This window comes from Trypanosoma cruzi, genomic scaffold (genome assembly GCF_000209065.1).
Source record: "Trypanosoma cruzi strain CL Brener 1047053516579 genomic scaffold, whole genome shotgun sequence".
NCBI lineage: Eukaryota > Euglenozoa > Kinetoplastea > Trypanosomatida > Trypanosomatidae > Trypanosoma > Trypanosoma cruzi.
Window position 1 is genome coordinate 491380 of NW_001849570.1, and position 27150 is coordinate 518529.

Sequence of the window (27150 nt, forward strand, 5' to 3'; positions counted from 1 at the left end):
GCGGTGCATGGCTCTCTCTCCCTCACTCTCACGCGGCCACCACCGCAGCAGCCGCCGTACACGCAACAACAACAAGGAGAAGCAAAAGAGGGGAGGTGGTGTGGGAGACCGCGGTGCTGCCGTCACTGTCACCGCCATTTTTATTTGCTGTGTTATTTGTAACAACGGCTGGTTTCTCTTTCGTGGTTTCTCCGTAATTGTCGGGGGGATGTTCATGTTGGTGGTCTTCTTCTCTAGCTGCGGTTTCAGAAAATTCAACAACTTGGCGAATGTTTGCGTCTTCCTCTTGTGTCTGAAGTGCGGCAGGGGCGCCACCTTCTCCTTCAGAAGCTTGTGGCGACGGTGGGTCAATGGTTCCATTTGATTTACTTTCCGTTGAAACCGAGGGAATTTCCTCTTTCAACTGCTCTGATGAACTGGCGGCGGATCCCTCCTGTTGCAAGCCATTTATTTTCATATGTGGCGGCGACTGTTGCGTTAAATTTGGCCCGGTTGATGAAGCAGTCGCTACCTTTTCTTTTTGTGCTTTTAGTATTTGCGGTTGTTCTTCGTCGGGGCGTCGTCCTTCCTGTCCTTCTTGATGGCCTTGAAGTAGTTGGTCATGCTGGGATAATTCTCTGTGCTGTACGTCTTTTTCTTGTTGTATTTGTACTGGTGCTTCTTCCTGGTGCTTTCTTCCCTGCTGCGCTGAGTCTCCTTGTAGCGTTGCTTCTTGTCCTACAGGTTGATTTCCTTTTAGTACTGAAGGTTTTTCACGTGACGATGGATTTTCGTGACTTTCTTGATTTTGATGTTTATTCTGCTCTTCAAGTTCTTTTTTTCTTTTTCCCTCCTCATCCTCTTCCCGTACTTCCTCCACAACTCCTTTAACGTGCATCAGGTTGGGTTGATGTGCCTGAACAGGCCCGGTAGGTGGCGCAACAGGCTGTAGGCCCTTCTCGGGATTTGGGTTACTGGGCGCGTGTGACGGCGATAACGGATCGGTAGAGATGGCATCCGAATTGTTTGTCTTCGCCTTCGTACATTCCGCGGTATTTACATCCGACCCCAGCCTCTCAAGGCAGGAATTGTGCTCCAAACTTTCTTTTCCATCCGTAGGCTCAGATAACACATTTTGTAGCATTTGGGACCTTTCAGAAGATGAAAGATCCACCCTCTCCTCAGAAACATCAGCAGCAGCTCCAGCAGCACCGCACCACAGCACGCAGAGGGCACACACCAGCAGCACACGGCCAGTCATCATCATCGTCATCACTCCTGTCACTTGCGTGCAGCCTTCAGCACAAACTAACTCCCCGTCAACGCAGAGTGAAAGCAAAAAGAAAGACACGACCACTACACCACGCACAGCGACCGCACAGTCACAAACGGCAGCAGCCCAGCAACGGCAGCAACGCACACACCATGAGGCAGTTGAAATCAGTGAAAGGGCAAAAACACACACAACGCCCCGCAGCAAGTAAAAAGAAAAAACACGCAAAGCAATTAAAAACAAAACACAGGTAAACAAACAGCAATGAAGTAAAAAATGTAAAAACACACAAAAAACAAACAGCTGCACAGAATGACTCCAGTGCGCACGCAACAGCAGACACAAATGCGTCCACGCAAACAGTTGTGTGAGAGCCATGCATATGAGTGTGTCTGGGTTGCGTTCAACGTGACGGAAGCGGGGAGCGGCATGGAGCACACAGCAGGGCAGCGGAAGCAAATGAAGCAAAACACAAGCATTATTTTCTATTATTATTTGCATCGGACCACAGTGGACGCGCACAAATCCCCGTGGTTGAGTGCTGGCACGCACAGACCGCATACACACCTCTTCAGCCCAGAGTGGTGTACGCCAGCGCGGATACGGCGAGCAGCAGCGGGGCACACACCCACGCAGAGCTGCTGAGGCTGCCGTCGATTTCGCGAAGACGTGACGGTGCGCGGGTGGTCGTAGTAGTTGGCACCTCTGTGGTCGTCGTGGTTGGCGCCTCTGTAGTCGTGGTTGTAGTGGTCGTACGTGTTGCCTCTGGCGCCTTGGTCGTGGTGGTGGTCGTCGTGGTTGGTGCCTTTGTAGTGGTCGTGGTCGTCTCGGCAGAAGCTTCAGTCGGCTGATTGTCTGTTTGGTCTGCTGAGAGACTTGTGTGTGCACTCCCAGGCGCTGTCGCACCGTTCCTATCTGCTGTCTCTACGGTAATGGTTGCTTCATTTGATAGCGTTAACTTACCATCCAAAGGTGTTCCTTCTCTGTCAACCTTTTCCGGTACCGCACCGGATTCCGGACGTGGCGGCCCTGACGGACCGGCCCCCTCATGTGATCTCCCTGATGCAAGTGACGGTGGAGCGGACGGTGGGCTGCCGCCGCTTCTACCAGTTACAACTTCAGTCGACTGCGTGTCTGATGCGCACACGGAAAGGCAGCAGCACAGGACAAGCACCAACAGGGCGCACAGCAGACGGCACGTCGTCATCATCGTGAGTGTAGTCGTTCAGTGGTGTGGAGCTGATCTGCACAGTGAGGGACATGGAGAGCAACAGGGGAGACGAGAGGTGCGGCAGACACACACACAGAGGGCACACCACATGAGGAGAGGGCAGCAGCCAGGCATGCACCGTACGCCGCACACCACGCACGACACACACTCCAATCCACGGCAGCAGGCACACACACACACACAGCCCTGCCGCAGCACCAACACACAGATGGAAGAGGGAGAAGCAAACAGGAGCGGCACACAAGGCTCCACCGCATGCACATACGGCGAGAGCGGTCCGTCGTGTCGGCACCCCTCACGGAGGGTACGCACACACACAAGAGGAGGTGCAGCGCACACAGCAACACAAAAGCAAAGTAACAATTAAAAAAGGAAATCCCCGCACACCATGTGGATTGTTGGTCCACGGAAAGCGCGGCCAATATTTATTGCAAAAAGATGCATTTTTTCCTCTTTAATTTATTTTGTGACAGCAATGAGTAGCGCAAGGGCCGTCAGCAATAAAGTGGTAAGTATTCCCTCGCAAACAGGCCGTCGTGCAGGCTGGAGCAGTCCCAAACAGTCGCAGTCCATATTCTCAACGACGGGGCATTACCACAGTGGATGAAGCGGAGTCTCCCGTGGTCCGTCGGGGATCAGCAGCACATGGCGTCTGTGATGAGGCAGTGGCGGAAGGGCGTGGTCCATCCCGAGTACCCGCGCTTGTGCTTCCTGCGTGTCTTGACTGCTGGCATGCTTGGCGACTTCGGTGGCGACCTGCACGCGAGGCGCCTGCTAGGAAGACGGTGGCGCCATTGCGGCATGCAAAGTTGAGGCCCTCTCACACTATCGGAACGCCAGGCCGAGTACGTCGGGCATGCGCCGTCATATTGTGGATGGACGAGCGCGCTCTGCCGCAGGTTGGGCGGGAGAACGTCAATCCGCCGCTCGCCGGTCAGCAAGGAGTTGCGGTGCTCACGTCGGGAAGAGGTCACCGCGGAGGCGGAGCGCAGACGCGGTGAAGAAAGGGACGGCGCCACCGACACAGGGTTCCTTGTGATCTGCGGGGCGCGTGCGGCCTGTCGAAGAGCGGGCAGGAGTCGCATCGCGCCTGTGCGCGGTGCCGTCACTCGGGGCACGATGTCCGGGTTGATACCAGAAATAGAGTCCTCGCCACACCGTCAACCGCCTGTCATGCGGTGCGTGCGCCTTCCTTTTCCTCATGGACTTTCTTTCAGTCCCGCCGCTTCACTGCAGTGAGGAAGTCCACGTGCCAGGCATTGACGCAGTCCTGCGGGAGGGATCGCGCCATGACGGCGTCAGCGTCCGCTGTCACGTTGCGTGGGATTCCGCAGTGTCATGGGAAAAATGTGGAGCCAACTGCGCGACCTCGATCCGCCAGTGAAAGCGGCACGGTGGAACTCTCCTCGGTGACGTCGTCGTGCACCGCCAGCGGGCCAAGGCGGAGTGACTCCATCGCCGAGAGGGAGTCTGCGGCGACAGGAACTCGTGTGGGCGATTGGGATGCTGCTGCCAGGCGGGGAACTGAAAACTGTCTGTGGCCATGCTCAGTGGCAGGACGCTCCGCTCGGCAGGAGCATGCAAGGCTGCCGGCAGCTGAGCGGTGAGGCCCCACAGGCAGCTCGGCTGTCCGGGGAGTCAAGTGGCAGCGCAGCGGATCCAGACGCACGCTCAGCGAGAGACGACGAGCCGTCCACCGCCAACACAGTTACCAGCGACTAACAACACGTTGACCATGAATAGGACAGGTATGCCCGCACCGCCGTGGGCATGGACAGCGACCCCGATTCACTCAGCAACAGCGATCTAATGCCTCTGGATGGTACAACAGCCACGCCTGAGCCCAGCACGGCCCTAGCAAATGCTGAACGAGTGCTAACGTGTCGGGTGGCGCTGATGCCGCACAGGATTATTTGCGCACAACGTCTGGGAAACCAGAGATCCCATCGGAGCACAACGCAGCATCACTTGTGCGCAACGGTTTTTGTGAGCACGGGCATTTCACGGATTTGTTGGCCATGGCTGAAATTGGTGACATCACCGTGCATGGGTGTGTGTCTCGGGTGTTGTTGCTTCTGCTTCTGGGGCTGTGGGGCACTGCGGCACTCTGCTGAAGTGTGAGGGAGGGTGGAGTTGCGGCTTTTCGTGGAACAATAACTGTGCAGCTTGCCAGCATTAACCACTGAGTTTTGTCAATAATTTAAGTTTTATTATTTTCTTTTATTTATTTATTTTTGCTGCTTTTGCCCTATTGGAATAATCAGCATCCCTGTGTTTTTTCCCAATGCTCGTTTGCTGTACGTTGTCATGAGTGACGTGCTTCTCCCTCTTTTGTTTCCTTCTCTTGCCCACACGCGGTGCCGACCCTGCGGCTGTGCGTCCCACGGACTGCACAAAAGGAGGATTGGAGGAACAGGCCGGATGCCGCACGAAATGTGAGGAATGTTGTGTGGGCTGGTGAAACAGTACGAACTTTTTTTGCTTCATTCAATCCAGGCATTACGTATACACAAACCAGTGGTTGTTTACATTGTGCTGCTTGGCACATAAAATAAAAGTCGTGCCTGATCCATTTTTATTTTTTATTTTTTGGGAGTCATGCCGGACTCTCAACTATGTTGTTGTTCTTTTTTACTGCTTTTTAAACTTCTGGTTTGCGGGGCTGTGTGTGAGTTCTGCAATTGTACTGATTTTAATTTCCTCGTGGTGTGTGCATTGCCATTTGTGGTTGTGTGTGGCGGCTGTGTGTAGTGTAGCGGCCGAGTCTCTCCTTTTTGCTTTTTGCTCTGCGTTGACGGGGAGTTAGTTTGTGCTGAAGGCTACACGCAAGTGACAGGAGTGATGGCGATGATGATGACTGGCCGTGTGCTGCTGGTGTGTGCCCTCTGCGTGCTGTGGTGCGGTGCCGGCGGTGGTTTTGGTGAGGGTGATGATGTTACTGAACTACAAGATGAACCATCGAGGGGTTCACAGTCTGCATCTAAGGGCGGCCATGAAGAAAAACTGAATATACGAAATCCAGTCGGTGGAGTGTTGAACACCTCAGGAGGACCGTTAGTTGCGCAAGACTTAATGAAGGACAGCCCTCAACAAAATTCTGTCAAACAACCACCAAGAAATAATGGTGGGGCGGCAGGAAAAGAAGAAAAAGTAGAAGTAAAGAAGGTGGGAGATAAGGTAACAGGAAGTGATGGAGAAGAACCACCAAAAGATCATTCAGAAGGAACGCAGGAAAGCGATGGCCCAAAAGAAAACGAAAGGAACCCATCTCCAACACCAGCAGAGAAAATGTTGACCAGTGGAGATAAAACAGCAGAACATGCAGGACAGGCGGGTCAAGCAATAAGACCGCCACAATCACCAGAATCTGATGGAACTCGACCCGGCGGCAGTTCTCGAGAAGACTCTTCAGTTTCTCCTCTTTCTACGGCTGGCATTTCTTCATCTTCTGCCATCGATGCCCCATTTGTTCAGAGTACGCAACCTTCAGAAAAGGGTCCACAGTCGGAAGCAATGTCTCTTGGAACCGCATTGCCCAACGAGCAGCCAAAGGAGAGATCAGGATCCAAAGCAAAACAGGGCTCCTCTACTTCAGAAGAAGCAGCAGAAAGTCCAGATGATAGTGGGGATGCAGTTGAAAAGGAGAAAGAGAAGGGAGACATTGGACCGAAAGCCACTACAAGCCTATCTTCTACTACCAGCAACCCACTAGTAACACAAACAACTCCACGATCATCATCCACAGAACCATCACCAACAGAAACGGAACTTCAGGCAGGAGAAGAAACCTCAACAGAAAATGTCACCATCACCAAGAGAAATGACACGGCGGCGACTGGCGACAGTGACAGCAGCACCGCGGCCTCCCACACCACCTTTCCTCTTTTGCTTCTTGTTGTTGCGTGTGCGGCTGCTGCTGCGGTGGTGGCCGCGTGAGAGTGAGGGAGAGAGAGCCGTGCACCGCCCGCACACACACTCGTCCTTCTCCCTCTCTGTGTGTGTGTCCCCTTGCATGGACTCTCGCCCTCACCTCATCCCACGCAGCACACACATAATGTGCCCATTGTATATATTGCATGCACACCCATGCATGCCCGTTGGTGCTCTCTTTTGCACGACACGCACCGCTGCCGTCCTGCCTGGCTGCATGGGCGGAGCACCGTAACTGTTTTGTTTTTATTTCCATTGCATTGAGTGGGTGACCTCTCTCTCTCTCTCTCCCTGTGTGTGTGTGTTTTGCTTTACGGGAGCAATGAGAGTGTGTGTGCGCTGGTCGTCCCACGCTTCGTTTTTCTTATATTGTTTTACTTGTGTTGTGGTTGAGCACATCCATTCCGCGGGCTGCGTGTGTGTGTGTGTGATGATATGAGTGGTTTGTGTGTAATATTCGCTTGCTTCTCTCTGCCGTTGCTTTATTTGGACTCTTTTTTGCCGCACAGCTGCTCTGCATGTATAGGCGCTGACAAACACACAAGCACAAGCACATGCACACACACGCCACGTCGCACACAAGTGTGCTGCCCCTGCACTGCTAGAGGAGCTCTCAGCGCGCTTTGGAATGTCGCAGCGGGCACCATTGGACTCGGCTTGTTGGCGCCTGTGGCTGCCGTTGTCGACGCTCCGATCCGCTCTGTTGGAAGTGCCGGCGTGGTTGTGGGGCAGTGGAAAGAGAGCAACGGCGGACACGGTGATCTCTACGCAGTGAGCTCACAGTAACTTCCTTGGCCAGTGGCAGTGCGGATGGAACGGTCATAATGATCGCACCGCCGGCACGCTTGTTGTCGAGTTCTCCGAAAGGAGAGCAGTGAAAGAAGGTCCGTCCGCATGACTCTTTGCATCTCCGCCTCAGGGCTGCGCATCACAATTGGGGTTGCCGTGCGGTTATGCAACAGGGTATGATCTGCTGGGAGAGCGCGCTGTGCGATGCTCCCGCACCTGTGGCTGGTGCTGTGCCGTTGGCGGATGTTGAGTGGCCGATCACACAAATATTGCGACACCACAAGGAGAAAGGACCAAACACCTCGCGTGGAGGGAGCGTTGCGGCTGGTGATGACTCTGTGCGACGGTGATGGACGTTCTCTCGACGGCGGATTGACGGATTGTCCATTTGATGGAGTCGGTGCGCATGCTGTGTGTATGGCCGCCTCTGTGTTCTCCTGTTACTCCGCTACGTGGGCCGCATTCTGACGCATTACTGGCTCAAAGTCATTTTGTTTTTCTTACTCTTCTTTTTCCTTTGTTTCTCTCTTCCCGCATCCAGGCTGCACTGCTGCTGCTGCTACTCACACGAAAAAAAGAAATGCAATTTACTCAAGTCATGCGCCAGCCACGCTGCGCCACACCGCTTTTCCCACTCGCGGTGTTGCTGCTGATGTGTTGCGCCAGTGGGTGTATTGCTGCTGCACCGCCACACAGTACCAGTGTGGGTTTGACATGATGATGAGGAGGAGCGGCCCGCTGTCGACTGCGGTGGTGCGTGAGGTGCCGCGCAAGGGACAGGGCGCCATGCAGGCTTACACCGTCGCCACACAGGATGACGACAGTGGCTGGGAGCCGATCCGCATGGCGGTGTCCACGGAGCATCTGGAGAGAGGCACGAACAAGAGGAAGTACTGCGAAGAGGGAGAGGATGAGTGCTACAACGCATTGGGGCACAGGGTGTCATGCAAAGCAGAGCATTTCTTAACGGAAGAAAAGAAACAATCGCACACTGGAAAGATTCTTCCCGGTGCCGTCAAACGGCACGCTGAGCGACTCCTTGTGAAACCCACTGGTGGGACGATAACTGTACCGAGGGCTATGAATGGACCGTGCAGCCAATTTACGGTTCCTACCAGGCACAAGAGTGACGGTGTGCCGAATGCAGATTTTATCATCTACGCTGCTGCTAGGCCATCGGGCACGGATAGCAGGGCTGTGTGGGCGGCCACGTGTAACACATTGACAGATTCTCGTCCTTCCATTGGCGCCATGAACTTTGATCCAAAGTGCATGACTGACACGGCGTGGGGCGTTCGCGTTGCCGCACACGAAATTGCGCATGCACTTGGGTTCAGCCAGGAGAGCATGAGAGAAAAGAGTCTGGTGAAGAAGCGAGAGAGAAGTGTGCGTGGGACGCACCGCAGGATGGTGGCAGGGAACCACGTTCAGGAGAAGGCGAAAGCGCACTTTGGTTTTGACTCTCGAGGGCATGGTGCTGGAGGACGAAGATGGCCCTCGGGAAAAAGAAATCCCTCACTGGAAGGGACGCCACGCGCGGGACGAGCTGATGGCTCCCACAGTTGGTGCCGGCTACTACACGGCTCTGACGATGGCGATTTTTGCGGATATGGGATACTACCGCGTGAATTGGAGCATGGCGGAGCCGATGAGCTGGGGCCACCGCAGTGGCTGCGACTTCCTGGTCAACAAGTGCAATACAACCGATAATCTTGCCGCCAAGTATCCTCACATGTTTTGCGATGCTAAAGACACAGAGACGCTTCGCTGCACCTCCGACCGCCGTCACGTTGGGATGTGCACCGCAAGCATCGTTGAAGACAAGGGGAGTCTGGTGGATAAGGACGTTTGCCTTGTTGTTTCGAATTTCACGAAATATCGTCTGGGACAACGTACAGGACGTGCTCGGACGAAAATGTGGATTATCTCCGTGGGTCGCTGACTGGCAGTGGCTCGTGGTGCCTGGACGCGGAATTACTGGAGACGAAGGACGGTGATGGCCATAAAAGCGTCAAGGGAGTGTGCGCGCAGGTGTCGTGTGAGGAGGGCACAGTGAGGGTGGGGCACCTCGGCAGCAGTGGGTTTCAGCCTTGCCCTGAGGACACTGACATTCCAATGACGTTGAAATATTTTAAGAAAGATGGGAAAATCAAGTGCCCCACGTACGGCGAGGTGTGCACCATTGCCGCGAACGGCAGCAGTCTTGTCATTCCGAGTGCGTTGGTGGGTGGACAGGGTGACGAGCAAGAGGAGGAAGCAGAGGAGTCGGCGGTTGCCTCAGGGTCGCCTTCTCCGGAGAATACTCGTCCACAGTTGTCTCCTGTGGCGTCTGGTGCCTCCATTGAGAAGGAGCCTCCCGGTGCTTCGGCTGCAGGTGTCGCTGGTGGTGGCCTTCATGCCGGTCCGAGGGGTGATCCGGGGGCGCGGACCGAAAGTGGGGACAACACTCAGCGGCGAGGGAGGAGACCTAGCAGTGGAAGCGAGGGAGCCAACAGAGCCTCCGGCCCCGACGCTTTTTTTTTTTTTGCGCCATCACCCGGCGAGGACGTTGCACGAGCGGAGGGCGACCCGCGGGCGGATTGCCCAGCGGTGATTCCCAGTGTCTCCGTGGCTGCCACTCCGGTTCCGTCCGTCAACAGCGACGATTTTCAGGCGATACCCGATGCGTTGGTACAGCAGGCCGACAGTGATTGTTGTGTGGCTGCTGCTACTGCTGGCCTCATTCCCTTTGTGCTTCTTGTTGTGGTCGCTGCGGCGGTAGTGGTGGTGCTTCTTTGAGCAGCCGCGGCGGCTGGGCGCAATCAAACTGCGGCAGGGCGAGAGTATTTACTTGGCACATTGGCCCCGCACTCAAGATGTGCAAAACCGTAGCAATAACACTATAGTACACTCACTGCATTCCCCATGTCCTTTTTTGCTTGCGGGGGATGGGCAAAATGACAGGTCTTTTATTGCCTTGTTTGTTATTCTGGGAAAAGGTGTTTTTGTTTTATTGCTTGGAGGGTCTAACTTCCGTGGAAACTGTGTGTGAACGAAGTAACATGGAGAGAAAAGTCATTTTCAAGCACCACATGTATACACTCGTTTTTGATGCGATTGGGACGAGGGGAATCACCGTACTTTAATCATGAGCAAAAAGTAAAGGAAATGTGCTCCAATGGAGGCGGGGTCGTGCCAGTAGCTGTTTCTCTGAAGGACAGGGACGACTGCCTCTGCCTCCGTAATTGGTGCATGCGGCTTTATCTTTTACACTTTTGCTTGTTTTTGTGACTTTGCTTTTTTGTGTGTGCGTCATTGCGAGAATGTGGACCTCAAATAATTTCTGTGCTTCGGCTTTCAATCTGCATGCGCCCTTTTTATTTTTCTGCCTTCCCGATTTTTCGCATTCGTTTTTGATTGGCTGTGTGTGTTTCGGGTGCTCTGCTGCACTGTGGGTAGTGTGTCTTACTTCCTTCTGTCCCTGCTGTTCTGATTGTGAAAAAACGCTGTGGGTCAGGGTGCATGGCTCCGTGGTTGCGGCACTATTTGTTGTGGTTGCGTTGGGGCAGCCCCGACAAGACTGCCAACGTGTGGCTCTTGGGTGTCTCGTTGGGCTCATTTTCGTCTCCTGCGCGATGGACTCCCGTCTTCGGCGCACCCTTTCGTGCGGTGGCGTCAGCGCAACAAGGTGGCAATGTTGTTGTTGTTGCAGCTTCAGCTGTTTTGTGTTTCCCTCTGGTATTGTGAGGAGCAGGTGTCGGATGTGGCGGCAATGAGCCGAACATAAGGAAGGAGGAGGATGCTGCGTGCGGGAGGACCCTGCGGTGTTGCAGCGGTGCGCACTGTTTGCGGGCTTGATGCGCCCCTTTGGTGCATGGCGTGTCTTGGCGTGTCCCTCTTGCCGTGTGTGGTGCCAGCCGGCTCTTCACGATTGTGGCAATGGCGTGTTGACAGCGGTGTTTGGGTTGGCGTTGGATGTTCCACCCTCTGGGGCTACGAGGACGGATGCGTCACGATGAGCGACACCAATCGCGCACGACGCCTGGTCTGCAGGCAAGTGACGCACCGATTGCCGACGCGGCGCGGCCCTCTTGCCTTTTTCGTCCCTCTGGTAGCCTACAGTCTGATGTCTAGCCGTAGTGGTCTCCTCTTTTCTCACTCCTTTTGTGTGTGACCGCATGCACTGACCACAACAATTGTACAATATAAGTATTACAGAGTGCAGGTTTGTGTGTGTGTGTGTGTGTGTGCCTGTTGCCGTGGATTGGAGTGTGTGTCGTGCGTGGTGTGCGGCGTACGGTGCATGCCTGGCTGCTGCCCTCTCCTCATGTGGTGTGCCCTCTGTGTGTGTGTCTGCCGCACCTCTCGTCTCCCCTGTTGCTCTCCATGTCCCTCACTGTGCAGATCAGCTCCACACCACTGAACGACTACACTCACGATGATGACGTGCCGTCTGCTGTGCGCCCTGTTGGTGCTTGTCCTGTGCTGCTGCCTTTCCGTGTGCGCATCAGACACGCAGTCGACTGAAGTTGTAACTGGTGGAAGCGGCGGCAGCCCACCGTCCGCTCCACCGTCCCTTACATCAGAGAGATCACATGAGGGGGCCGGTCCGTCAGGGCCGCCACGTCCGGAATCCGGTGCGGTGTCGGGAAAGGTTGACGGAGAAGGAAAACCTTTGAATGGTAAGTTAACGCTATCAAATGAAGCAACCATTACCGTAGAGACAGCAGATAGGAACGGTGCGACAGCGCCTGGGAGTGCACACACAAGTCTCTCAGCAGACCAAACAGACAATCAGCCGACTGAAGCTTCTGCCGAGACGACCACGACCACTACAAAGGCACCAACCACGACGACCACAGAGGTGCCAACTACTACGACCACCCGCGCACCGTCACGTCTTCGCGAAATCGACGGCAGCCTCAGCAGCTCTGCGTGGGTGTGTGCCCCGCTGCTGCTCGCCGTATCCGCGCTGGCGTACACCGCTGTGGACTGAATTGGTGTATGAGGGCTGTGCGTGCCAGCACTCAACCGCGGGGATTTGTGTACGTCCACTGTGGTCCGATGAAACTAAATAAGAGAAAATAATGATTGTGTTTTGCTTCATTTGCTTCCGCTGCGCTGCTGTGTGCTCCATGTTGTTGCCTCCCTGTATCCGTCACGTTGAACGCAACCCAGACACACTCATATGCACGACACGCACCGCTGCCGTCCTGCCTGGCTGCATGGGCGGAGCGCCGTAACTGTTTTGTTTTCATTGCATTGAGTGGGCGACCTCTCTCTCTCTCTCCCTGTGTGTGTGTTTTGCTTCACGGGAGCAATGAGAGTGTGTGCGCTGGTCGTCCCACGCTTCGGCTTTTTTTGTTGTTGTTTTATTGTTTTATTGCTTTTCTTGTGGTTGAGTGCACCCATTACCTTTTTTTTGTGGATTATTTGCTTGCTTTGACTGCAGACGCCTAAATTCTCTTTTTATCTTATTTTCTTTTTTCTTTTGAGATACTGTCAGTGTTTTTTATTTTTGTAAAGCCATTAAGTGTTTTCTTTTACGTACAGCATGTGTCAGTTGATCCATTTCACACCACGGTCTGCAGTGCTGCTGGTGCTTCTTTGTGATGATGCCTGTGACGTGTTGTGCCGACGGGTGCTTTGCTGCCAGCCTGACGTACTCCTGCTCCTCTGACAAAGCGATGCGTGCGGACAGGGCGAAGTCGATCCCGACTGTGGTGAGGGACGTGCCTTTTGGATCTGAGGGTGCGTCGCAGACATGCACCGTCATTGGGAGGAATGGATGGGCGCCCGTCCGCATCGATGTGTCGACAAGGGACCTGGATGGTACCAGGAAGTATTGCAGCTCGGAGCGGTATTGCGCAATGGATTCATTGGTGGCAGTTGCGAGTGTGAAGGTGAAGTTTTTCTATGCTGAGAAAAGGGAAGTATTTGTTTCATTATACTTTGCAGCCACTGTTCGTTAATGGCCTGCGGGCTGTCCGTAGCGATGTGGCCAGTTTTTCCTTTTTGAACGTTGCTGTCGTGCGAAAGGGTGTGTTCCCAAATAGTCGGATGCTGAGTTGTCGAGGACGGCGGCATTCCCACAGCGTGTGCGGCAGGCCCTTCCGTGGATTGTCGGGGGCTCAGCGGCTGGTGAGGGTTGCAGCAGAGGAGTGGCTGAAGGGCTACGGTTGTCATTGGAGCTTGCAGAGGTGCGTTGTCTGTTTTTTGCTCGTTGATACGCTTGGCATTTTCGGTAGTGACCTGCGCGTGAGGCACCTGTTGGGAAGACCGTGGAGCTGTCGCAGGAACCACATGTGAGGCCTTCTGCAACGATTGGAGTGCCAGGGTTAGTGCGTCGGGCGTGTGCCTTCATATTGTGGACGGACGAGAAGACGCTGCTGCAGCTTGGGCAGGACGACGTTGATCCGCTGCTCGTCGTTCTCCGAGGAGGTGCCGTGGACACGCCAGGTGGAGGTTCCGGAGGAGGTCGGGGCGGTCCTGCCTCTTCAGTGAGGGAGGAGCAGCACCACCGACATAAAGGGTTGCTTGTGATGTGCAGGACGCGTGCTGGTCTGCCGAGGAGTGGGCAGGAGTCGCATCGCACCTGCGCACGAAGTCCTGATTCGATGCCCGATGTCTGCCTGGACACCAGGAATGGTCTTTTGTTACACCGACGAGCGCCTGGCGTGCGGTGTGCACGACTTCTTCTTACTCCTGGAATTCCTTCCAGTACAACCTCTTGACGGCGGTAAGGAAGGCCACGTGCCAAATTGGGATGCCTCATTGCTGGAGGGATCGTGCAATCGTGGCTTCTTCGTCAGCGGCCTCAGTGCGTGGGATACCGCAGTGTGATGGGGAAAATATAAGGTCTGCAGGGTGACTTCGCTTTACCAAGGAAAGCAGCATAATTCAAATTTCTTCAGCAACGCAGTCACGCATGGCCAGTGGGGCAACGCGGAGTGCCTCAATTGCCGAAAGGGAGCCCGTTGCCACCGGGATTTGTGTGGACGATTGGGATGTTTTCAGACGAGGAGGTATGAGATGTCTAAAGCCATTTTCAGTGGCAAGTCACTCTGCTCTCTATGAGCATGCGAGTCTGCCAGCTGCTGCACGATGGACCTCCACAGGGAGATCATTTGTCTTTGTGGGGCCGTATAATGGTGCAGCGGATCCAGATGCGAGTTCAGCGAGGGATGAAGAACCGTCTGTCCATAATTCAAAATCAAAATCTTCTAGAGAGGAGTAAAGGGAATCAAAAGCCGTGCGCTTGCCATCTTCAGAGGCGTCGTTGGCAAAGAGTGGCTGATAAAATTCCACTTTATTGCAACTCACAGTGTCCCAGGGAATAATTCGATGTTGAGTAATAGGAGGAGCGTGATTGTGGTTGTGTGGTATCCCAATAGTGTCACATAGGCGTTCTAATCCATTAATAACGGCATCTTTTGGAAGCGGGATTGATGTCGCCGCTTTCCTATGCATGGACGGAGACACAGGTTCCGAGTGGATAAGGGAGCGCAAATCCTCGTGATTATGGTAACGTGCATGGCGTTCGTGTTGATTGGTTTCACGGAGCCAGAGTATCTTCCGGAGCGGGAGAGGATTGGCTTCCAAGTAGACAGATGTATCTTCCGTTGGTGCACTAATGCCAAGGGATGTTGTACAACTGTCGCGGTACAGTACTTCCGTACTATGGAGGTAGATGTGGGCGAGGCATGGGAGAATTGACTTGCCACTATATAGTGACACACCATGGACGTATCCAATCGAAAAGGATTGCATGGTGTGATGGGACGCACCAGTCTGTGCGACCAGGCGTAATTGGTAACGGCGTGGCATGGTCTGCTTTGCAGCGGTTGAAGCGTGCGTACGAAAATTAAGGAGTTGTTCAACCGTGGTGTCCAGCAAGCGCACTGGGCGGGACTGAATACGTAGGTTCCCATTGCCAGGAAGGAGATCGACCATTTCCTTTTCAGACCGTGTGTGTGAAGAGATGTGGAATAGAGCGGCTTCGCTCTTATCAACGTTGATTTTGAGGCTGTGCTCGGCAGCCCATGTCGTTGTAAGTGACAGGGCAGGTTGCATTGCCGCAGCACATGCATGAATTTCCGCACCTGAGGCAGCAAGTGTGAGTGCGTCAGCGTGCATGAGTGCGGCGGCAGAATAGATGTTCTCCAGGCGGCGCAGCAGATCATTCACACAGTGGAGGAAGAGTTGGGGTCCCAGGACGCTGCCTTGTGGTGCTCCAGCTGAGGCGAGTTGTTTCCGGGAGTGCTGTTCGCGAGTGCATACCCTAACATAGCGGCCCCGCAGGTAATTGTGCAGCCAGCGTTTGGGTTTGGGACCAAGGCGTGGAAGTCCGTCAAACATGCCGAATGATTTCCCATGGTCAGTGGTGTCGAACACAGTCGAAAAATCAATCAAGGTCAGAAGCGAGCGATGGTAACGAGGGTGCCGTGTGGGGCGCCGCCTCCAGGGCGCTCATACTCCACAGTGCTGAACTCACTCAATCCACGGGTAATTTTACCAATAACAAGTGCCACCACGTCCGATTTAGAACGCGAAGGTGTAAATCCGAATTGACGTGGGTGGTGCGGCAATAACGCTGACAGATGGCGGTGAATCATTCTTTCAGTGTAGTAAAACAGAGAGTGATTTGATAGGTCTGTAACTCTCTGGGCGGCATGAATCTTTCCCAGGTTTGGAATGGGAATAGTGTCCACCGTATTCAAGGAGCTAGGCAGGCTGCCATTTGCGAAGGGGTTGTGGATCATCGTTCTGAGAGTGTGCCACGTGCGACGGGCCCGAGATGGTGCAGGAACTCATTCAACATGTTGTCGTGGCCAGGGGCTGAGCCAAGCAAAGAGTCACGAATGGCCACGTCAAGTTCATACGGCGTGAGAGGTCGATCCATTTCCCAGCCACCAGGGGGCAATGGAGTGCGGCAAGCAGCAGCAGCAGTATAAGGTAATGTGGCACGTGAGACCCGCACAAAATGATGGACGAGCAGATTTGCCTGATGCCAGGGCAGGAAACAAATGCGGTCCGAGGATCAGTTCGGAGCACAACCGATTCCAGGGGATGAGGGTGCGGCGCCGCCACGCCGCGGAGATATCGCCAGCTTGGGCTGGATGAGGCCTCAAGTTTTTCGCACGGGCGTCCAGAAGCATAGTGAAGCCACGGCGTAAGGCTTGATTTTGGTTCTCCACATTTTGGATTAATTCGTCTCGAAGCAGGCTGTCTCCTGGTGAGGCGATGTGTGTGCTTTGCGTGCTGCTTCCGCGGCGGACTCGGCTTGTTCCATTTTGTTTGTCCAGATTGTTTTGGGCTGTCACGGCTGCCGCGCGGGATATGGCGCTCAGCTGCTCGTAAGATACCACTGCGAATGTCCAACCATGCGGACGCGGCGGCAAGGAGTGTTTTACACAACGAGGTGTAAAAGCAGGCCAATCCGCTTTGCGCAGGGCAGAGGTGGTTTTCTCCCGCCGAGGCAGCGTGTTGGCTATTCGCGGAATGCCATCATCCAACCCTGCCAAGTAAGATATTAAGCAGTGGTCCTAATCCATGTAGGGGGTGGATTGCCAGTGGGTGACACGTAGCACGCGATACGCAGTCACTTCAGGGGACGAGACATTACGATGTGTGATCCGTGTTGCCTGCGCCGGGTCATTTTCCAGCCCAACATCGATGTCAATTAAAGTGGAGGAAAAATTCTCTTCTTCAGTCGTTGAAGGCAGGTGTCTGTCTCAGAGTCCATGATGTAAATTCAGTTCACCCGCGATAATCGCTGCGGGGCCTGAGCGAAGAATGGCAATAATAAACGAAAATCTTTGAACGGTTGCTGTGGGAGGGTTGTAGAGATTCACCACGCAGATGCTGGGACAGCCCTGTGAAAATGCACGGACAGCAATGGTCTCCAGGAGGTCTGTACCAGGGAGCATCAGGCGCTCGCACGGTAGAGAGTGGCGCACCAGAGTGGCAACGCCACCAGCGCGCCCAGTGCGGGCCTGAAGAACGCCATTATAGCCATATAGTTTTGCCGCTGTGGCAATTCGAGTATTTTCTTCCTGGGGAAGAACGATGACACGTGGATGCTGCTCCAGTCGCGCAGCAGATGCAATCTTTTTTACGGACGAGAGGCCTGCAATGTTGAGCTGCCAAATAGTGATGTAGCCATCCTCCTCGGTGCCAGGGTTCTTGTGGACGTCACCGCCACGGGTGATATCAACGGAGTGACCGCAGCGAAACGGTCGTGCAGTTTTGTCCGACAGTCTGCAGGCAGACCGTTTCACCTCCCCACACCGGGCATGGCGTGGAACCCTCTCGAGTGTTGGAGTCGTCTTGTTCTCCGTCGTGCTCGCCGCAACGCACCGCAGCGGAGTTCCTATATGCAACCAGAGCCCCAGCACCGCGACAAGGTGGGACTTCATCGCTGGGGCTTACCGAATGTTGTAAAGGACCTCATTTTAAGTCGTTTTTCTTTTTTTCTTTTTTTTTTTTTTTTTTTTTTTTGTTGCTTGTGTTTTATTTGGAATAATAATTATCTTTGTGTTTTCCCAATGGCTGTTTAACTGCTCTACACATCATTATGAGTGACGTGTTTTCCATCTTGTTTTCTTTTTTGTCCAGTCGCTGTGCCGGCCTCACTGCTGTGCGTCCCACGGACTGCACGTACGAGGATTGAGGGAACACGCCGGATGCCGGACGAATTATAAGGGATGTTGTGTGGGCTGGTGGAGCAGCAGGATTTTTTCTTTTTTTCTCATAATATTTTCTGCTATTTTTGCGGGGAAGATGTATACACAAACACACGGTCGTCTATATTGTGCTGCATGGCACATGAAATAAAACTACGAACTAATCTATTTTCTTCATCCTTTCCGGGAGTCTTGCCGGACTATTAACTCATTTTTTATTTTTTTATTTTTATTATTTCTGATTTGCAGGACGGTGTGAGTTTTTTGCCTTTTTACTGATTCCAACTGCCTCATGGCGCATGCGCTGCCATTTGTGACTGTGGCGTTACTGTGTGTGGTGTAACGGCCGTGTCTTTGCTTTTGCTCCTTGTTGACGGGGAGTTAGTTTGTGCTTAAGGCTGCACGCAAGTGACAGGAGTGATGGCGATGATGATGACTGGCCGTGTGCTGCTGGTGTGTGCCCTCTGCGTACTGTGGTGCGGTGTATTTGGAATTGCGGCCGACGATGCTGGTGGTGCCGATGGCAGTGCGGTTGAGTATTTGCTCTCGCGGTGGCGCGCTCAGCTGCGGAGGGGTTGCGCGGTGGAGGTCAGCAGGAGGACAGGAGGCGGTGCGAATGCGTCTGCCGTGGAAGAATGCGTGGGTCGGGGGATGGACGGTGTGCGTGCCGTTGTGGATGGCCGTAGCCGTTGGGCACATCAGCGCTCCGTCATTGTTGCCACTTCTGCTGGTGACAATTCTGATGATTACAAAGTCCCGGGATCTCTCCCGGAAGGACAGTCAGGGAGCGTCGCTCAATTGCCGGTTCAACAACCGTTGAAACCAGCGCCGAGCTCGGTGCCGGGATCAACGGATAATGCAACTGAAAAAAATAAGCCAACAAATCCCGCACAGCCTCTTGCGACGGGGGAGAACATAAATGGAGAATTAATAGAAGTGAAAAGAGACGATGAAGTCAAAAAGGAAGAAAGCGAAGAGGAAGAAGGCGAGGAAGTTGAAGAAACCGATGATGAAGAAGATGATAATGCAGGCAGTGGGACATCTGATGGAAGTCAAGAACAAGGAAAGCAGAAAGCAGGTACTGGACAAGGGGCATCAGGAGGCACTGGAAAAGAAAATGGAAATGTTGTTGCCGGCAGTAAATTGGCGGAAGGGGCCGCAGCCTCTCCGCCTGTTGTTTCCGTCGACGTCGAGAATCCCAAAAGTGTCGAGTTGACTCGTGACGATGTTGGAGGAAAGAGACAAACCCATGAAAAGACAGTGCAAGAGCCACCAGCAGTGAAACTGAGAGAGAATGTACCAGCGGAATTAATTTCCACGGAAGATGCGGCGGAAGGGGAAAAACAAAAGGCGGAAGAAAAAGCGGAGGAAGCAGAAACAAACGAGGAACAAAAAACCACCGCAAAAAAATTGAGAGAAGAAACGCCAACAGCACCAGAGAAAAAGACGAAAGAAGAGCAAAAGGATAAGGAGGTACAACACATACAAAGCAAAAACGAAGAAAAAGAAACGGATGGAGCAGAACCAACAGCTGAAAAAGAGGCAGACGTTGAAAAAACGGCCGCATTCAAAAATATCAACATGAATAACATTACCAAACCTGGCGACAGTGACGGCAGCACCGCGGTCTCCCACACCACCTCCCCTCTTTTGCTTCTTCTTGTTGTTGTTGCGTGTGCGGCTGCGGCTGCGGTGGTGGCCGCGTGAGAGTGAGTGAGAGAGCGCCATGCACCGCCCGCACACACACTCGTCCTTCTCTCTCTCTGTGTGTGTCCCCTTGCATGGACTCTCGTCCTCACCTCACCCCACGAAGCACACACATAATGTGCCCATTGTATATATGCATGCACACCCATGCATGCCCGTTGGTGCTCTCTTTTGCACGACACGCACCGCTGCCGTCCTGCCTGGCTGCATGGGCGGAGCACCGTAACTGTTTTTGTTTTGTTTTTATTGCATTGAGTGGGCGACCTCTCTCTCTCTCCCTGTGTGTGTGTGTGTTTTGCCTTACGGGAGCAATGAGAGTGTGTGCGCTGGTCGTCCCACGGTTCGGCTTTTTGTTTTCCTTTATTGTTTTTCATTGTTTTGTGCTTGAGAGCACCCATTCCACGGGCTGCGTGTGTGTGTGTGTTTGTGTGTGATGATATGAGTAATTTGCGTGTGTGCTATCCGCTTCTCTCTGTCGTTGCTTTCTTCTGACTCTCTTGTGCCGCACAGCTGCTTTGCAATTATAGGCGCTGACAAACACACAAGCACAAGCAAATGCACACACACGCCACGTCGCACACAAGTGTGCTGCCCCTGCACTGCTAGAGGAGCTCTCAGCGCGCTTTGGAATGTCGCAGCGGGCACCATTGGGCTCGGCTTGTTGGCGCCTGTGGCTGCCGTTGTCGACGCTCCGATCCGCTCTGTTGGAAGTGCCGGCGTGGTCGTTGGCCGGTGGAAAGAGAGCAACGGCGGACACGGTGACCTCTACGCAGTGAGCTCACAGTAACTTCCTCGGCCAGTGGCAGTGCGGATGGAACTGCCATAATGATCGCACCGCCGGCACGCTTGTTGTCGAGTTCCCCGAAAGGAGAGCAGTGAAAGAAGGTCCGTCCGCATGACTCTTTGCATCTCCGCCTCAGGGCTGCGCATCACAATTGGGGTTGCCGTGCGGTTATGCAACAGGGTATGAGCTGCTGGGAGAGCGCGCTGTGCGATGCTCCTGCACCTGAGACTGGTGCTGTGCCACTGGCGGATGTTGAGTGACTGATCACACAAATATTGCGACACCACGAGGAGAAAGGACCAAACACCTCGCGTGGAGGGAGGGTTGCGGCTGGTGAGGACTCTGTGCGACGGTGATGGACGTTCTCTCGACGGCGGATTGACGGATTGTCCCTTTGGTGGAGTCGGTGCGCATGCTGTGTGTATGGCCGCCTCTGTGTTCTCCTGTTACTCCGCTGCGTGGGCCGCATTCTGACGCATTACTGGCTCAAAGTCATTTTGTTTTTCTTACTCTTCTTTTTCCCTTGTTTCTCTCCTCCCGCATCCAGGCTGCACTGCTGCTACTCACAAGAAACCAAGAAATGCAATTTGCTCAAGTCATGCGCCAGCCACGCCACGCCACGCCGCTTTTCCCACTGGTGGTGTTGCCGTTGCACCAGCCACACAATACCGCTTTGGGTTTGACGAGATGATGAGGGAGAACGGCCCGCTGTCGACTGCGGTGGTGCGTGAGGTGCCGCGCAAGGGACAAGGCGCCATGCAGACGTACACCGTCGCCACACAGGATAACGACAGTGGCTGGGAGCCGATCCGCATTGCGGTGTCCACGGAGGATCTGGAGAGAGGCACGAACAAGAGGAAGAAGTACTGCGAAGAAGGAGAGGATGAGTGCTACAACGCCTTGGGGCAAAGGGTGTCATGCAAAGCAGAGCATTTCTTGACGGAGGCAAAGACACAATTGTACACTGGGAAGATTCTCTTCGGTGCCGTCAAACTGCACGCTGAGCGACTCCTTGTGAAACCCACTGGTGGGACGATAACTGTACTGAGGGCTATGAATGAACCGTGCAGCCAATTTACGGTTCCTACCAGGCACAAGAGTGACGGTGTGCCGAATGCAGATTTTATCATCTACGCTGCTGCTAGGCCATCGGGCACGGATAGCAGGGCTGTGTGGGCGGCCACGTGTAACACATTGACAGATTCTCGTCCTTCCATTGGCGCCATGAACTTTGATCCAAAGTGCATGACTGACACGGCGTGGGGCGTTCGCGTTGCCGCACACGAAATTGCGCATGCACTTTGGTTCAGCCAGGAGAGCATGAGATAAAAGAGCCTGGTGAAGAAGCGACAGAGAAGTGTGCGTGGGAAGCACCGCAGGATGGTGGCAGGGAAGCACGTTCAGGAGAAGGCGAAAGCGCACTTTGGTTTTGACTCTCGAGGGCATGGTGCTGGAGGACGAAGATGGCCCTCGGGAAAAAGAAATCCCTCACTGGAAGGGACGCCACGCGCGGGACGAGCTGATAGCCCCCACAGTTGGTGCCGGCTACTACACGGCTCTGATAATGGCGGTGTTTGCGGATATGGGATACTACCGCGTGAATTGGAGCATGGCGGAGCCGATGAGCTGGGGCCACCGCAGTGGCTGCGACTTCCTGGTCAACAAGTGCAATACAACCGATAATATTGCCGCCAATTATCCTCACATGTTTTGCGATGCTAAAGACACAGAGACGCTTCGCTGCACCTCCGACCGCCGTCACGTTGGGAAGTGCACCGCAAGCATTGCTGAGGACAAAGGGAGTCTGGTGGATAAGGACGTTTGCCCTGTCGTATCTTTGGAATTTCACGAAATATCGTCTGGGACAACGTACAGGACGTGCTCGGACGAAAATGTGGATTATCTCCGTGGGTCGCTGACTGGCAGTGGCTCGTGGTGCCTGGACGCGGAATTACTGGAGACGAAGGACGGTGATGGCCATAAAAGCGTCAAGGGAGTGTGCGCGCAGGTGTCGTGTGAGGAGGGCACAGTGAGGGAGAGGCACCTCGGCAGCAGTGGGTTTCAGCCTTGCACTGAGGACACTGACATCCCAGTGACGTTGAAAGATTTTCAGAAAGATGGGAGGATCAAGTGCCCCACGTACGGCGAGGTGTGCACCATTGCCGCGAACGGCAGCAGTCTTGTCATTCCGAGTGCGTTGGTGGGTGGACAGGGTGACGAGCAAGAGGAGGAAGCAGAAGAGTCTGCGGTTGCTTCAGGGTCGCCTTCTCCGGAGAATACTCGTCCACAGTTGTCTCCTGTGGTGTCTGGTGCCTCCATTGAAAAGGAGCCTCCCGGTGCTTCGGCTGCAGGTGTCGCTGGTGGTGGCCTTCATGCTGGTCCGAGGGGTGATCCGGGGGTGCGGACCGAAAGTGGGGACAACACTCAGCGGCGAGGGAGGAGACCTGGCAGTGGAAGCGAGGGAGCCAACAGAGCCTCCGGCCCCGACGGTTTTTTTTTTTTTGCGCCATCACCCGGCGAGGACGTTGCACGAGCGGAGGGCGACCCGCGGGCGAATTGCCCAGCGGTGATTCCCAGTGTCTCCGTGCCTGCCACTCCGGTTCCGTCCGTCAACAGCGACGATTTTCGGGCGATACCCGATGCGTTGGTACAGCAGGCCGACAGTGATTGTTGTGTGGCTGCTGCTACTGCTGGCCTCATTCCCTTTGTGCTTCTTGTTGTGGTCGCTGCGGCGGTAGTGGTGGTGCTTCTTTGAGCAGCCGCGGCGGCTGGGCGCAATCAAACTGCGGCAGGGCGACAGTATTTACTTGGCACATTGGCCCCGCACTCAAGATGTGCAAAGCCGTAGAAATAACACTATGATACACTCACCGCATTCCCCGTTTCCTTCTTTTCTTGCGGGTGATGGGCAAAATGACCGGTCTTTTATTGCATTGTTTGTTATTCTGGGAAAAGGTGTTTTGTTTTATTGCTTAGAGGGTCTAACTTCCGTGAAAACTGTGTGTGAACGAAGTAACATGGAGAGAAAGGACAGTTCCCAGCACCACATGTATACACGCGTTTTTTGATGCGATTGGGACGAGGGGAAATCACCGTACTTTAATCATGAGGAAAAAGTAAAGGAAATGTGCTCCAATGGAGGCGGGGTCGTGCCAGTAGCTGTTTCTCTGAAGGACAGGGACGACTGCCTCTGCCTCCGTAATTGGTGCATGCGGCTTTATCTTTTACACTTTTGCTTGTTTTTGTGACTTTGCTTTTTTGTGTGTGCGTCATTGCGAGAATGTGGACCTCAAATAATTTCTGTGCTTCGGCTTTTAATCTGCATGCGCCCTTTTTATTTTTCTGCCTTCACAATTTTTCGCATTCGTTTTTGATTGGCTGTGTGTGTTTTGGGTGCTCTGCTGCACTGTGGGTAGTGTGTCTTAATTCCCTCTGTCCCTGCTGTTCTGATTGTGAAAAGACGCCGTGGGTCAGGGTGCATGGCTCCGTGGTTGCGGCACTATTTGTTGTGGTTGCGTTGGGGCAGCCCCGACAAGACTGCCAACGTGTGGCTCTTGGGTGTCTCGTTGGGCTCTTTTCCGTCTCCTGCGCGATGGACTCCCATCGTCGGCGCACTCTTTCGTGCAGTGGCGTCAGCGCAACAAGGTGGCGGTTTTGTTGTTGTTGCAGCTTCAGCTGTTTTGTGTTTCCCTCTGGTATTGTGAGGTGCAGGTGCCGGATGTGGCGGCAATGAGCCGAGGATAAGGAAGGAGGAGGATGACGGTGCGTGCGGGAGGGTCCTGCGGTGTTGGAGCGGTGCGCACTGTTTGCGGGCTTGATGCGCCCCTTTGGTGCATGGCGTGTCTTGGCGTGTCCTTCTTGCCGTGTGTGGTGCCAGCCGGCTCTTCACGATTGTGGCAATGGCGTGTTGACAGCTGTGTTTGGGTTGGCGTTGGATGTTCCACCCTCTGGGGCTACGAGGGCGGATGTGTCACGATGAGCGACACCAATCGCGCACGACGCCTAATCTGCAGGCAAGTGACGCACCGATTGCCGACGTGGCGCGGCCCTCTTGCCTTTTTCGTCCCTCTGGTAGCCTACAGTCTGATGTCTAGCCGTAGTGGTCTCCTCTTTTCTCACTCCTTTTGTGTGTGACCGCATTCATTGACCACAACAATTGTACAACACAAGTATTACAGAGTGCAGGTTTGTGTGTGTGTGTGTGTGTGCCTGTTGCCGTGGATTGGAGTGTGTGTCGTGCGTGGTGTGCGGCGTACGGTGCATGCCTGGCTGCTGCCCTCTCCTCATGTGGTGTGCCCTCTTTGTGTGTCTGCCGCACCTCTCGTCTCCCCTGTTGCTCTCCATGTCCCTCACTGTGCAGATCAGCTCCACACCACTGAACGACCACACTCACGATGATGACGTGCCGTCTGCTGTGCGCCCTGTTGGTGCTCACCCTGTGCTGCTGCCCGTCCGTCTGCGTGGCAGTAAGTGAAATTAATGATGACCCCAGTGCGGTCCCCGCTGTGCCAAAGGTACCAGGGGTACAGGAACCAGTTGAGAAGGGAGTGGAACAAAGCGAAAGAGTAGAGAAGCCAGTTATTGCGGCCGGTATGGAAAACACACAAGGTATGGTATCCGGTGGGTCGTCCAACAGTCAAGGTGCTTCAGGTGTGTCCGGTCAGTCCACGTTACAAACTCATGGCGTTCCGCTACGGCCACCTACTGTACCAACCGTTGCGTCAGGGGAACAAAATGGGCTGATTGTACCCGAAAAAAAAGAAGAGAAGAAGACGACTGCATCAACGACCACGACGACCACAACCACAAAGGCACCAACCACCACCACGACGAAAACTACAGAGGCGCCAACCACGACGACCACCCGCGCACCGTCACGTCTTCGTGAAATCGACGGCAGCCTCAGCAGCTTTGCGTGGGTATGTGCCCCGCTGCTGCTCGCCGCATCCGCGCTGGCGTACACCACTCTGGGCTGAAGAGGTGTATGAGGGCTGTGCGTGCCAGCACTTAGTCACGGGGATTTGTGTGCGTCCACTGTGGTCCGATGTAACTAAATAAGAGATAATAATGATTTTGTGTTTTGCTTCATTTGCTTCAGCTGCGCTGCTGTGTGCTCCATCTTGTTGCTCCCTGTATCCGTCACGTTGAACGCATCCCAGACACACTTATATGCACGACACGCTCACAACTGTTTGCGTGGACGCATTTTTGCATGTGGATGCATGCACACTGGCGCCATACTGTGCGGCTCCTTTTATTAAAGTTCTTTGTTGCTTTTTTACTTGTGTTTTTAATTGTTTTGTTTTTCTTGTTTTCTCTTGCTGATTAATTATTGCGGGGCATTGTGCGTTTTTTGACTTTTATTGGTTTAATGTTTCTCATGAAATGCGTGCTGTTGTTGCTGATGTTTTTTACTGTGCCGTGTCTTTTGTTTTTGCTTTCACTCTGCGTTGACGGGGCGTTAGTTTGTGCTGAAGGCTGCACGCAAGTGACAGGAGTGATGGCGATGATGATGACTGGCCGTGTGCTGCTGGTGTGTGCCCTCTGCGTGCTGTGGTGCGGTGCCGGCGGTGGCTGTACTGAAGGCGGTGAGACACCTGTTGAGAGTAAACTCGGTAATACTGCGAGCGGTGCTGAAGTTCTGCAAGCAAAACCCGAGACGGCAGAATCAGGCATTCCGGGAACGCAACCACAAGTACCAATAGATAATGAGGAAGCAAAACGCCTAATTGGAGAGGGATCTTTGGAAGGAAGCGAAGATAACGTTGTTGCAGACACAGAAGATCTTTCTGAAGACGATGAAGGAGGTGAGGAAGAAGGAAATGAGGAAACCCAAAGAAAAAAATTGAACGGAAGACAGGAGGAACATGAAGAAAAGGGACCTGCAAGTGGCCTTGACACCTCGAACGGGTCGTCAATTGAGAGTCAGCTACAAACGCTCCAGACAAATTCATCTACAGGTAGCAGTCCTCCTTCCAGTAGTCTGAAAGCGATTCCCGATCCCACGCAAACAGGAATTAAAGAAAACGGCGTCTCCGTTACAAATCCACCGACAGGTGAAGAAACACTCAAAGAAGATACCAGAGACAACGTACCACATGGTGGACTTGCGAAATTAACTCTTCCACCTCCTCCAGAACACAGTGCTGCTGCCAGTGGAATTTTTGCCGAATACAAGAAAGACGAAGGTCAACAAGATGCTAATTTGCATAGCACTGCGACCACAGTACAAGACAGTCAGGACGACACTACGAAAAACACTAAGAAAGAAACAATACCAACCGCTATAAAAACTGATACTGAGACTACACAGCACAATGACAGCAGCCCAGCAGAACTAACGGCCCCGCAGTCTGACGCTGGTGTGGAGAGCACTCCGTCGACCAATTATTCAAGGCATTCATCCACTGAGGACGCTGCACGGCTCAGTGAGACCAACGATGCTGAAGACGCATTAGGCAGCACAGAGAATGCGGACTCTAAGATTGCAGAAACCGAAAAGGCGCCTCTCGCCACCGCCAACACAACTGACACGACGAACACACAAAACGGTGACGGCAGCACCGCGGCCTCCCACACCACCTCCCCTCTTTTGCTTCTTCTTCTTGTTGTTGCGTGTGCGGCTGCTGCTGCGGTGGTGGCCGCGTGAGAGTGAGGGAGAGAGAGCCGTGCACCGCCCGCACACACACTCGTCCTTCACTCACTCTCTGTGTGTGTGTGTCCCCTTGCATGGACTCTCGCCCTCACTCTCATCCCACGAAGCACACACATAATGTGCCCATTGTATATATGC

At 53.9% G+C, this 27150-nt stretch overlaps 7 protein-coding genes and 2 pseudogenes across 7 annotated transcripts, besides 27 other annotated features; 7 read left to right on the forward strand and 2 right to left on the reverse strand.

Moving 5' to 3' along the window:
- Positions 1-1426: part of a sequence feature (heterozygous, non-Esmeraldo-like haplotype) that runs on past the window's edge.
- Tc00.1047053507959.80 (mucin-associated surface protein (MASP), putative) lies at positions 29-1252 on the reverse strand (the record flags this gene model as incomplete). The annotated part of the gene is made up of 1 exon (XM_814152.1): positions 29-1252. One exon carries the CDS (start codon positions 1250-1252, stop codon positions 29-31), a length of 1224 nt encoding a protein of 407 aa, XP_819245.1.
- Positions 1427-2056: a sequence feature (areas merged during assembly that could not be assigned to a particular haplotype. This can correspond to areas where the two haplotypes were merged or to regions with more than two copies in the genome that were merged during assembly.).
- On the reverse strand, positions 1824-2462 carry Tc00.1047053507959.90 (mucin TcMUCII, putative; the record flags this gene model as incomplete). The annotated part of the gene is made up of 1 exon (XM_814153.1): positions 1824-2462. One exon carries the CDS (start codon positions 2460-2462, stop codon positions 1824-1826), a length of 639 nt encoding a protein of 212 aa, XP_819246.1.
- Positions 1936-2079: a microsatellite.
- Positions 2057-2399: a sequence feature (heterozygous, Esmeraldo-like haplotype).
- Positions 2400-2896: a sequence feature (haploid, Esmeraldo-like haplotype).
- Positions 2897-5447: a sequence feature (areas not merged during assembly with more than two copies in the genome that could not be assigned to a particular haplotype).
- Positions 4678-4719: a sequence feature (AT_rich).
- On the forward strand, positions 5325-6419 carry Tc00.1047053507959.110 (mucin-associated surface protein (MASP), putative; the record flags this gene model as incomplete). The annotated part of the gene is made up of 1 exon (XM_814154.1): positions 5325-6419. The coding sequence occupies one exon, from the start codon at positions 5325-5327 to the stop codon at positions 6417-6419; it is 1095 nt and encodes a 364-aa protein (XP_819247.1).
- Positions 5448-5578: a sequence feature (areas merged during assembly that could not be assigned to a particular haplotype. This can correspond to areas where the two haplotypes were merged or to regions with more than two copies in the genome that were merged during assembly.).
- Positions 5579-11849: a sequence feature (areas not merged during assembly with more than two copies in the genome that could not be assigned to a particular haplotype).
- Tc00.1047053507959.120 lies at positions 7783-9321 on the forward strand (annotated as a pseudogene).
- Positions 11410-11431: a microsatellite.
- Positions 11620-12177, forward strand: Tc00.1047053507959.140 (mucin TcMUCII, putative; the record flags this gene model as incomplete). Its single annotated transcript, XM_814155.1, has 1 exon — positions 11620-12177. The coding sequence occupies one exon, from the start codon at positions 11620-11622 to the stop codon at positions 12175-12177; it is 558 nt and encodes a 185-aa protein (XP_819248.1).
- Positions 11850-12033: a sequence feature (heterozygous, non-Esmeraldo-like haplotype).
- Positions 12034-12476: a sequence feature (areas merged during assembly that could not be assigned to a particular haplotype. This can correspond to areas where the two haplotypes were merged or to regions with more than two copies in the genome that were merged during assembly.).
- Positions 12477-13192: a sequence feature (heterozygous, Esmeraldo-like haplotype).
- Positions 13193-17757: a sequence feature (areas not merged during assembly with more than two copies in the genome that could not be assigned to a particular haplotype).
- Positions 13297-17380: a mobile genetic element.
- Positions 17644-17681: a microsatellite.
- Positions 17758-18078: a sequence feature (haploid, Esmeraldo-like haplotype).
- Positions 18077-18104: a sequence feature (AT_rich).
- Positions 18079-18763: a sequence feature (heterozygous, Esmeraldo-like haplotype).
- On the forward strand, positions 18287-19573 carry Tc00.1047053507959.170 (mucin-associated surface protein (MASP), putative; the record flags this gene model as incomplete). The annotated part of the gene is made up of 1 exon (XM_814156.1): positions 18287-19573. The coding sequence occupies one exon, from the start codon at positions 18287-18289 to the stop codon at positions 19571-19573; it is 1287 nt and encodes a 428-aa protein (XP_819249.1).
- Positions 18764-19282: a sequence feature (areas not merged during assembly with more than two copies in the genome that could not be assigned to a particular haplotype).
- Positions 18799-18888: a sequence feature (GA-rich).
- Positions 19283-20061: a sequence feature (haploid, Esmeraldo-like haplotype).
- Positions 19981-20006: a microsatellite.
- Positions 20062-26459: a sequence feature (areas not merged during assembly with more than two copies in the genome that could not be assigned to a particular haplotype).
- Tc00.1047053507959.180 lies at positions 21045-23114 on the forward strand (annotated as a pseudogene).
- Positions 24546-24565: a microsatellite.
- On the forward strand, positions 24752-25333 carry Tc00.1047053507959.200 (mucin TcMUCII, putative; the record flags this gene model as incomplete). Its single annotated transcript, XM_814157.1, has 1 exon — positions 24752-25333. One exon carries the CDS (start codon positions 24752-24754, stop codon positions 25331-25333), a length of 582 nt encoding a protein of 193 aa, XP_819250.1.
- Positions 25123-25221: a microsatellite.
- On the forward strand, positions 25858-27006 carry Tc00.1047053507959.210 (mucin-associated surface protein (MASP), putative; the record flags this gene model as incomplete). Its single annotated transcript, XM_814158.1, has 1 exon — positions 25858-27006. One exon carries the CDS (start codon positions 25858-25860, stop codon positions 27004-27006), a length of 1149 nt encoding a protein of 382 aa, XP_819251.1.
- Positions 26460-27150: part of a sequence feature (heterozygous, Esmeraldo-like haplotype) that runs on past the window's edge.